The 11,603-nt window shown below is 41.6% G+C and overlaps 1 protein-coding gene across 1 annotated transcript; it reads right to left on the bottom strand.

The window, feature by feature from the left end:
- Nucleotides 1-3,910: 3,910 nt before the first annotated feature.
- srd5a3 (steroid 5 alpha-reductase 3) lies at nt 3,911-10,302 on the bottom strand. Its single transcript, XM_061737081.1, has 5 exons — nt 10,059-10,302; nt 9,352-9,503; nt 9,085-9,270; nt 8,883-9,008; nt 3,911-6,628 (listed from the first exon to the last, which is right to left on the bottom strand). The coding sequence occupies exons 1-5, from the start codon at nt 10,280-10,282 to the stop codon at nt 6,369-6,371; spliced, it is 948 nt and encodes a 315-aa protein (XP_061593065.1). The 5' UTR covers nt 10,283-10,302; the 3' UTR covers nt 3,911-6,368.
- Nucleotides 10,303-11,603: the final 1,301 nt, after the last annotated feature.

The raw sequence follows: 11,603 nt of genomic DNA, 5'->3' as shown, positions 1-11,603 counted from the left end.
TGTCCTACATACAACAGTCTTTGACAGACAGACAGACAGACAGACAGACAGACAGACAGACAGACAGACAGACAGACAGACAGACAGACAGACAGACAGACAGATAGACAGATATTGATTGATTGATTGATTGATTGATTGATTGATTGATTGATTGATTGATTGATTGATTGATTGATTGATTGATTGATTGATTGATTGATTGATTGATTGAAATCTTTATTTCGAGCACACAAAAAAACAATTTCACAAAACAAAAAAGAATACAAATAAATAGCCATTAAACAAAATCAAAGGGAAATAAACCTTCATGCCCGAAAAGGAGTAGGAGGAAGTAGAAAAGTCGTATTGGGTCCTACCCCTTGTTTCTATTTCAATTTTGCTTGAAAATGAAAATAAGAAAAAATAAAACAGCAAGCTCTACTTTATCAAAAAATTATACCTGTTATTACCAGAGCAATTATAAATAATCCATCCATCCATCCATTATCAGAATCAGAATCAGAAAGGGGGTTTATTGCCAAGTTTGTTAACACACACAAGGAATTTGTTGTGGTTATTGGTGCAATACAGTAAAAATAAAAATAAAAATAAAAAATAAAAATATAAAAGCAAACAAATATATGGAGATAAACTAAGAGATAGAATAAAGTAAAATGTATAACAGAAATGAACAGAAATGTACAATATGAGGATTAAAAAGTGCCGGATATGAATCTTTACAAAAAGTGACGTAGGATGACAGATGACAGATAAAATGTATAAACAGAAATGAACAGTATAGACAGAAATGTACAATATGGGGTTTTTAAAGTGTCGGATGTGAGTCTGTACAAATGTTACGGGGTTGGAATATTTACGTTAATGTAACGTAGAGTGGGATGGGGGGGCAGTCCGTAGTAGTCGGGGGGAGGGGGGATCGGGGCCTTGTTGACGAGGACAGCTGCAGACGGGAAAAAACTGTTCTTGTGGCGTGAGGTTTTGGTCCTGATGGACCGCAGCCTCCTGCCAGAGGGAAGAGTCTGAAACAGTTTGTGTCCGGGGTGGGAGGGATCTGCTGCAATCTTTCCTGCACGCTATACCCGCTTTATCCTATGCAGGGTCACGGGGGTCTGCTGGAGTCTATCCCAGCTATTTTCAGGCGAGAGGCAGGGGTTACACCCTGGACAGGTCGCCAGTCCATCGCAGGGCTACATATAAACACACAAACCATGCACAGTCACACTCACACCTACGGGCAATTTAGAATCACCAATTAACCTAATATGCATGTTTTTGGACTGTGGGAGGAAGCCGGAGTACCCGGAGAAAACCCACGCAAGCACGGGGAGAACATGCAAACTCCACACAGAAAGAGGCAGTCGAACCGGGGACCTTCTTGCTGTGAGGCAACAGTGCTAACCACTAAGCCACCGTGCTGCCTTTATAAATAATATACATATACCACATACATATCTATCTAACAAGATAGATAGATAGATAGAACTAAGATGGTCTCCCGTTAATTTACAGTTCCTGGCATCTCAGTATGAAATTAGCTTTCAATGATGTACGGTAAATGTTTATATTTACATTGTAGGGACTCTGTGCCACATTGGAGCGTAAGATACACCACAGTTGGAAAAAGTCACCTTAGGCACCTTCCTTAGCCTGGGTGTCCACTAGAGACATTCATTAAAATACAGACACATATAAATGTGTTTATTATATGACATTTGAATGGTCTCAAACCACACAGCTATACTTTGCTATGTAAAGTTTCATCTCCACTTATAAACAATAGGATTAATATACAAGTGTGTGTGTGTGTGTGTGTGTGTGTGTGTGTGTGTGTGTGTGTGTGTGTGTGTGTGTGTGTGTGTGTGTGTGTGTGTGTGTGTGTGTGTGTGTGTGTGTGTGTGTGTGTGTGCGTGTAGTAGTAAGTGTGTCTTTCACTATCTGCAGTTGGACCTCCTTGAATATTATCACAAGTCAGTCACATGGTCAGCCAGCCAGATCATCTTACTGACTGGCTTGTTCACTCCTGCTTGAAAAGTTTAACTTTTGATGGGAGAAGAAAACAAATGCATCAGGATATCCTTGACTTTTACATTTTTATAATGATGTGTTAAAAAAATCTATCCAAATGGACCAGTATTGTTTTAGTAAATTATTCAAGAATAAACACCCACACTCAGAGGCTCAATGCTCTGTTTACATTTGCAATTAATTTCAATGAACTTCTCAGCAACATGTTTAAAACCGTCATGACTCCACTTAATATATTTTACTGGTCTTTTAACAGTGGTAGGTACAGTTACAGGCTGTAGGAGACATCTCCACAGACCTGTAAACGTAGGCTGCCTCACTAGTTTTCATGTAACCCCTGACAGACTTGATGTTTACACAGGGACCTTGGTCTTTTTTTACGCTAAAGGTGGTTCTTCGTGGCATTAACGATAAGTCTGGGATCATTGTCCTGCTCAATTGGGTAACAGTCAGACACCTCCCTGATGATACTGCATGACTGACATATCTGTATTTCCCAGCATTGAGCACATCATTAACCCTGACCAATCCCTCAACAGTAGCAGTAATGCAGCTCCAATCTCTTCAACATGCTACACTTACCTGTACTTTTATTGTTTGTAACTTGTCTCAATCCCTCTGGTGAGCGAACTGCCTCTCCTACAGCAGAATATTTCAAATTTTGGCTCACCATTTCAAAGCACCTGCTGCAATTTTTCTACAACCCAGTTCTTATGTTTTTGTGCATGGTGGAATCCCTTGACCTGGTTTCCATGCCAGAGGAAAGGCTTTCTGCACCCAACTGGCCCACAAAGACCCCTCCTGGCCAGACTTCTCCAGACGCCCCCCTGCCTCCCCCCTTACTTTGTTGTTCTTCAAAAGACTTTGAAAGGCGCATCTTGACACTCTTCTCCTTTGAAAACTTTACCTTGAAGAGACCTTCCCAATGCAGTGTACCACCTTGCGTCTTGTGCATTAATTTTGCAAGGGTACCTGCTGTTTTGATTGCAAAGGTTGGGCATACCAAATATTGACCTTATTTTGATTCTTCTCCTTCTGTTTTCTCATCTGGAATTAAAAAAAAATAAAACTATCAAGTTTTTATATTTTTGCATTTATTCACACCTGGCTAAAACGTCCACACAGTAATGTGCATAAAAAAACAAACAATTCCTAAAAACACAATGTGTTGCAGCCATCCAGGACCTGCACGGACGTTGACGCGTCGAGCCCCCCGGCTGGCTTTGCTGCGCTGCTTCACTCGCCTGTGTGTCACCGCCTCAGGGAATAGTGAGGGTTAGCAACAATTTCATCGTTTTCTGTGTTTCATCGGACAAAACACTTTTAATGACGTTTGCCCTGAACCACTAAGCAACTTTTGTAGAAGTACAATGTGATGATTGTGGTTGATTCTGTTCTACTTTCATAGCGGCCGTGTTTATCCGTCCTCTTTCTACACACCAACTAGATATAAGCTTCCAGCTCAAGAAGTGAATCATTCCTGCACAATATTCAGATGTTTGCAGACATTTCTTTATTTTCTATTTCTCTCTAATCCACTGAAGCCACTCAGTGCTTCTCTTAAACACACTTACTGTAAGCATCTGTTGTGCCACACAGTGGGTGCTGGTTCAGTTATCAAAGAGTTATTAATGATCGTCGAAGGACGATCCTTAATAATTAATAAAGTAGATTATTTATCAAATTGAATTATAAACATGACTTAATCAAAACGGGGCACCACCTGATGTAATCAGGAAAATGATAACTAAACAGCTAAAATAAGTCTCAAGGTAAATTATTCTACAGAATAATAGTGAAGGAAGGAGAGTCCAAGCACAGGCACTTGCAACCAGCAGTTGTGACAAATATGTGTAAAATAAGCACAAACAACTTCTCTCATTCAAATTAATTTATTACACAAGTGTCAAGAAGATGGTAAGACAACACTTCGGATAAATTCTGATGGCTAAACTACAAAAAACAACACTAACTAAACATGACACAATACTTCAGATTACGTGTGTGTGTCACGTCATGGGTCATGTGTGTAACAGTCGGGGGCACGGGTTTCTCACACAGCCATTACCCCAGTGCAATGAAGACAAGGCAAGGCAAATTGATTTGTATAGCACAATTCATACACCAGGCAACTCAAAGTGCTTTACAGAAGCATCAAATTACATTAAAATCATAAGTAGAAAATACATTTCAAAGAAAAAGAAAGAAAAAAAGGCATTAGAAGAAAATAAAATACCAATTTGCTTTAAAGGGGACCTATTATGAAAAACACGTTTTTTCTTGTTTTAACATATATAAAGTGGTCTCCCCTCACCCTGCCAGTACAGGGGAGACAAAATACCATGAATTTCTGCAAGCTCTCTGACCCCCGCCGGACAGAGTCCCCCAGTGTCACTGTTTTTTTTTTGAGCCGATTAGAATCTGCTCCCGTCGTTACTCCATAGGTTCAGCCTCCGCTGCTGAAACCACGGCCACAACCAGCTCTCTCCGAAGGCTGGAGCGGTCCTTCCTTCAGCCAGTCGGACGCGGCGCCGCGGCGGAGCGGATCCGGGTTAAATCATCCAGGTTCCCGGGTGGTTTGGGAGCTGGGTCCTCGGAGGTCTGTCCCAGGCTGGACCAGCTTCACCCTCCGAGATTTTCAGCCAAATCTGTCGGTTTGATCCCCGGTAACGGGCGATGCGCCGCGGATGCGCTCCGGAGCTGATCTGTGCGCCCGCTGTGGGGTTGCAGCGCCAGCGCACAACATCCGCCGGGCAGATCCGGCTGAAATTCTGCTGGTCGGTCCCCGGGAGTCCCTGCTACCAGTCCAGGCGGGTTCCTGCGGTCCCGGCCGGTCGGAACCGGTCAGATTCCCCGGTTAAAGCCGCGGTGATGCGCGCTGCTCCAGCCTACTTCCTGGTTCCCAAAGCGCGGTCCGTCCGACTAAATTGTCCAGGTTCCCAGCCGCTTTGGGAGCGGGGATTTCTGGGGTACGTCCCAGGCTGGATCAGCTTCACCCTCCGAGATTTTCAGCAAAATCTGTCGGTTTGATCCCCGGTAACGGGCGATGCGCTCCGGAGCGGCTCCGGGGCCAGCGTTCAGCATCTGCCGGGCAGATCCGGCTTAAATAGTGCATAAATGTTATTTATATACAACTCATATTTTATTTTTTTAACAATAAAGTTGCCATTTGTGAAAATTCAGTGTTGTGATTTGGGCTGCTCTGGCGGAGCGAGGTTTATTCTCCTCCCCTGCTACACGTCATTCAGGGAGCCAATCAGCGCAGAGCCTCATTATCATACCCCCCCTTCCCTAAAAATGAGGCGCAGAAAAAGAGGTTAGAAGCGGTAAAACTAGTGACAGGGCCCACAGGCTGGATTTCTGATTTATGTAGAAAAAACAAGCTTTAGATTGTTTTTAAGACATTCAAGGCCTGTTTAAAATATACATTAAATGCCATAATAGGTCTCCTTTAAAATCTTTAAAAGGACAGTGCAAAATATGAAAATTGAACATGAATTACCATAAGTGCAGGAGAAGAGAAGTGTTTTTAACCTGGATTTAAAAATGTTCACAGTTGGGGCTGATTTCAGTTCAGCTGGTAGCTTATCCCCGTTGCTTGCAGCATCACAGCTAAAAGCTGTTTCACCATGTCTGGTTTGAACTCTGGGCTCCACTATCTGACCTGAGTCAGTAGATCTCAGAGCCCTACTGGGTTGATATTCTACTAACATGTCATTCATATATTCTGGACTTAAACCATTTAGTGATTTGTAGACCAGTAGCAGAACTTTCTAAATCTATTCTGGGAGCCAGTGTAAAGACTTTAGAACTGGAGTAATGTGCTCTGAGCTCTTAGTTCTGGTTAAAACTCGAGCTGCAGCGTTCTGGATGTGGTATATGTATTTTATTTTTTTTAAATAAATCAAACTGAAACAGTTTCTACTGAACTGAAACAGTTAATCTTGAAACAAAACTCAACACACACATGTCTGATGTTATGGAGGATGTTTCTGTTACAAAAAAATATTCAGTCACAGCCCAGAAGATATAAACTCATGACAGATTATTAGCACATAACAAGAAAGATATGTTGAACACAATTCAATATGACAAACATGTTTTTGCTTTGATAAACATTCCTCGCAGATACGTTTCTGAGAAACAGCTCACATCTGGAAAACACAAGCTCAGGACCAAATATTCAGTGTTGTCCTCTTAGCGGCTTTATTTGGTCGAAAGCTTATCTCACAACATTTTAAAAAAGACAAAAAAAAAACTATTGGAACATACTTCAACAAATAGCCTTTCAGTTTGTCAGACCTTTTTTTTTTTTTTTTAAAGGCTCAAGGTCAGAGCACTCAAAGTACATAAGGTATAAATGCTCTTCTGTGCTTTGGGTACAACTTGAATTTGCTAATATAAAGATCATGGCAAAGCTGTCCCGCCAGTGCCTGGTTGAAGAGCACGTAAAGAACAACAAGCCACCATGTCAGAGAGTGGCCACCGAAAACTAAGCTGAATGAAATGTAGATCAGAAGCTCAGCAAAGTAATGTGGGCATGAAACCAGCTCAAACCAGCCCCCCTTTGGAACTCTGTGAGCGAGGGTCTCCACGCTACCTGCAAGACATGACAAACACACAAAAAACAACTTAGTGAAAATGGATCTACCTAGATTAAGACCCAATAAAGAAATCAGAAGAGACTAGTCTCGAGAGTTAAAGGTAGTGCTGATAAGTGTGTGCTACTTTGAGCTCTTTTCTGCTGGCCTGTTTATTGGTTTCCACTTTTTCACCCGAATACATGAGGTACAGAAATCAACACATTTGGACATCCTTACATCCACCGCTTGTGGACATGTAGACAAAACAATGAAATTCCTACAGTGAGGTTGTTGCATCACGTCCTCTAACAAGACCTCTATGGAGTATTTCATGTTGTGAGAATGCACCTCACGCTGAATGCTTCCATCTTTAAAGTGTTCACGCGGACAAGTAACTATAGAAAGTTAGGACCAGGATATTTAGACATTCCCCAGTCTTTGTGAAAACAGCGTTACATGGCTCTATAAGTGCAGACCATCTGTGTGCTGTTACAGCTGCACTAGTGAATTCAAACACACACACAGATCCCACATGAACTTGACTACTGGCAGGACAACATCTGTTGTTGTGGCTGAAGAGATAGATAACCTTTTTGTGAGTTAGTCATTAAAGTGGCCATATTATGCACATATTCAGTCATCTAAGTTACATCTCTGCCGCATCTGGAATAATTTGTGACTGTAACTTGAAAAGCCTGTAGTTCTTTCTAAATGACAAAGAGAGAATCACAAAAAGGGTCTCTTCCTTAAAACTGAGGGTAATTAATATTATTCTGCCGAAAATCCGATCACATTTTATGGCAAATTATTGCAGAAAACCAGTGAATTCAAAGAGCCTCACATACGTATTCTTGTTGCTGCAGCAGCAGGTGGGCTTGACGTGTGATGTACGTAACATTCCACACTCCCTTTCCGATACCTGAGCCATTTATTTAGCTGATACCGGATCCAAAATCCAATAATGATATCAGGATCGGTGTCTTATTATAAGCCTATACATTATACATAAGTCTGAAAACACGGGAAAGCAAAAGGTCACTAAAAAAACTAACAAATATATACAAAATAAAAACAAAATACAAACAAAATCTTGTGTTTTTGCTGGATCTAAAAACGGTTTCCATGACAACCTAATAGAGGCAATATATGTAAGTGTAGGGATTTTTAGTTTGACATACCGTATTAAAAATAACCAAAAGCCACTTTTACTGACCCAAAATATAAATGCACTAAGTAATTTTGCCTCAATTTTTGTATTTCCAACACCAAAACATCGACAAACAGACAACAAAACATCAAATGTAAATAGTGCCTTAACATTAACCCAATGTTGTCACTTTTCTGTCATAAGAAATCAGTTTTTGCAGCATTAGAACATGGCGGTCGGTGGTTGGAGTTCACAGCTTGCAGCGTCGAGTACGGCCACCACATGCATGAGGAAGAGCAACACACCTACGCCGCATTGAAGTCACCAGGCTGTCTATTGCGGCCTGTGGAATATTGTCCCATTCTCCCTGGAGCACCACACGGAGCAAGGGTACCTTTCTAGAGTTGGAACACGTTGTTGCACCCTCCAATCCAGAACGTCCAAAAGGTGTTCAATTGGGCGGTTTGCAATGCAGCCAGTCTCTGTAAAGCGACCGCTCAAGCGACTGAGTTGAATGAGACGCATTCAGTCGTTGTGACAGACATCCCTCTGCTCAGCATGCCAATAGCTGCTCTCTCATCACTTGTGACATCTGTGGCATTGTGACACTTTGGGGTGTATAAGAGATGTTGGAAGGATTGGCTGCATACAGCTCACACTTGCCTCCCACAGCGTGGACTTGCTGCATGCAGCTCATGTGTTAAACAAAATTGAACAATTCAGTGATCTTACTGGGAGTGGTTAAGACGCAAAATCTGACAAAAACAGAGGTTTCAGTAGATTACCAATTTCTATTTTGGGGCATATGTCATTTAAAGTAATTTTCAGTTTATCTGTGTGGTATGTGCATTTATATTTTTGGTCAGTCTGCATACTGCCATGAGAGAAAAGATTTCTTCCTCAAAAAGAGGGCAAGGCCGAAAGTGTGCCATAGAATTACACAGTTTTGAAAAAAGTAAAAGGATATTATCTCCACAGTGGCAGAACTCCTTCATGTTGAAATCTAAAGTCTTTGCCATCTGTTTATTTATACAATATACGTAATAGCAACGCTGTAAAATTGGTGTCATACATGGTCAAAAATACTGTTATTTATAAAAGCAGTGACAACTGCACGGATATACCTGATTTTCCAGTGCGAAGCCTGGCCAACAAGACTATGGACTGATGTTGCAGCCATGAAGCTCCAATGAAAAGTCCAACTCCAGCTACACGAGTGCAGTCCAGTTGAGACAGGAGTGTGTCAGTCCCTTAAAAAGCACACCATACACATTTACGGTAGAAGGACACACCATCAGAAACAGATAGGACTCACATCAATCTCACCTCTTCCCATACGATCCGAGGAGAGCACTGTAAGCCCCAGCAGAACATAATACCCAAGCCCGAAGGCATACTGCACCACATGGATGACCCCATCAGAGAAAACGCTGACAAACAGGCACTCCAGCAGCCTCCTGAGGGAGTGCAGGCAGAGCAGCAGCTGCAACAGGACGGCAGACAGCTGCGGGGCTGCAGGGGGACACCAGCATCAGGACTGTTCTCACAGGAAAACAGAGTGTTCAACACAGCAGAGGGTCTGTCGGCGTATACCTCCACCGTCAGTGCCGGGTACACCTGTCACAACATCTACAGTCCACGTCAGCCAGGAGGGGGCGGACTGTCCGGGATAGATGGAGGTCACGTACAAGGCCAGAAGAAAACCATTCCAACCAACAGAGACGGCGTAGAAGTGCCAGAACCACCTAAACCAGGAAGAGAGATTTTAAGTAACATTCACAATGAGATATTTAAACAAGGATCAGAATTCAGAATCAGAATCACTCGCTGGGGTGGGAAGGTTTTTCTTTTTGTTGATTAATTGCTAGTATTGGGATGTGTATGCGAGGACGTGCGTGTGGATGTGAATGTGTTTGTGTGAGAGCGTGTATGTGGGTCAAGGAGGAGACAGACAAGCATAAATATGTACAGTATATGAAATGTTTTTGTTTTGTTCTAGCTGTTGTAATACATTTTTGCCCTTGTTTTTTTGCGTTTGTTCTTTTCAAATGTATAGTGGACATGCTGTTACAACAAAATGCATAGAGCTGTGCCTGTGACGTGCTTTTTTTTTTTCAAAAATTGGCATAAAATTAATAAAAGATTGTTAACAAAAAAAAGAATTCAAAATCAGCTTTAATGAAAAAGTTTGAACATGTCAGACAGGGAATTTGACTTCGGTTAACACCGTTATGATATACGCCTTTAGGACTTCGGTTGATATCCTTTTGATTCAGTTTCTCTCCTTGTAAGTCAGTTACCTCTTCGGGACGTCAAAAACTCGCAGCCAGTCGGCTCGTTTGAGGTCTTGTTTAGTTTTTCCGTAGCGAATAATGTCCTGATATAACCCGTAAACTCCTGAAGTCTCACGTGTTTTTGGTACTCGAGTTGATATTTTGTGGGCAGAAAAAGCTACGAGGAAGCACGAAGCCAAGAAAAACCACAGCGCATCTATAGGAGCCAGACTCGCCGAGCTCCAGATCATGTTGCTGTCGTCAAGCTTTGTTTTGAGCAACAAGGTAAAGAAACCGTCGGGAAACACTTCGCAAAGGTTCCGGATGACATGCATTCAATGAAAATGACAAGCAGTACTTAAATACCGCCACTATAAATAACTGGCACAGTAACTAAGCTTGAACTCGGCATTCAAGCGATTTTAGACATTTTTGAAAAAGGTGTTGGGACTACTTCGGTACCTCTCTCGACCCCATACAGGATAAAGCAGTAGTGGATGTATTGTCCAGGAGGGGGCAGCATCTGCGCCTTTTCTAATTTCTCATTGACTTTTTTTGCCTCAAACCACCTGCTCAGACCAGACCAAGCCAACAATAGGGACAGTCCCTTCAAAATTAGTTTTAGAAATAAAAGTCTGACGTTGTCTTTTTAATACCATCTTTTAACTATCATTAATTCATGAAAGATGTGTTTCTGTGTTTTAATTTCATGTAGTGACACCAGCAATATCTTGATTGTTGGTTAACTTTAGTTGACTAATGCAGCCCATGGCAAAAAAAAAAAAAAGAAATGCAATCAGTACTCCAGGACATTCATTGAGGTATTACTTTTGCAGAGAGAGGAAAAAAATCAAAAATGTTATCCATAACTATTTCATTTAACTGCTGGACATTTTGACTATGTAAAACATTTCTAAACATAAAATTGGTGTAGATTATAGTATTTTTTTTCAGTTCAATCTGAGAAGTAAAAAATGAAATCACGAACAACAAAAATTGCAATTTTATTTAGTTACATAATGTCTTTACCCAATACAAATGTATGATTTATCACTTATTATCACTTTTGTCCAGTCACCTAGTCCACAACTGCTTCACTTTCATCCATTGGAACCTTTCTTCAGTTAAAGAGTTAATTCATGGTTTAGATTCGGTGTTTCTATATGAAAAGCTTATTTTTCTCTGAGGATTTGTTCCTTATTGACATGTATATTGAAGACCCAAGGAGGCTTACGTCTGCGTGTCCTGGGCCTGGGGGGAGGCTTGTCAGGGAGCTCTTGGTAGCTGGGGGGCCTATACACATGGGACCCAGCCAAGCTGCGCCGGAACAAGTCACATAAGGTTAGCCTCCTTTTAATTCACCACCTGAAGGAGGTGCCATACGGGTTGGGTGATTTGTGGTTTGGGCAGTAGCCAATGACCTGATGGAAGAATTTAAAACCTCACATGCAAGTAGAAAATCCGTTAATGAGATATAGGTGTAAGACAAGATGTTTATTTTGACATGCAACAGTGGAGTGGCAGACTCCCACTTGTGTATAGCTGCATAATGGTTACATTTAAAGGGGAGAT

Source organism: Cololabis saira, chromosome 13 (assembly GCF_033807715.1).
Source record: "Cololabis saira isolate AMF1-May2022 chromosome 13, fColSai1.1, whole genome shotgun sequence".
Taxonomy (NCBI): domain Eukaryota; kingdom Metazoa; phylum Chordata; class Actinopteri; order Beloniformes; family Belonidae; genus Cololabis; species Cololabis saira.
The sequence above is the reverse complement of the archived record's forward strand: the minus strand, read 5'-3'. Positions and strand labels throughout refer to the sequence as shown.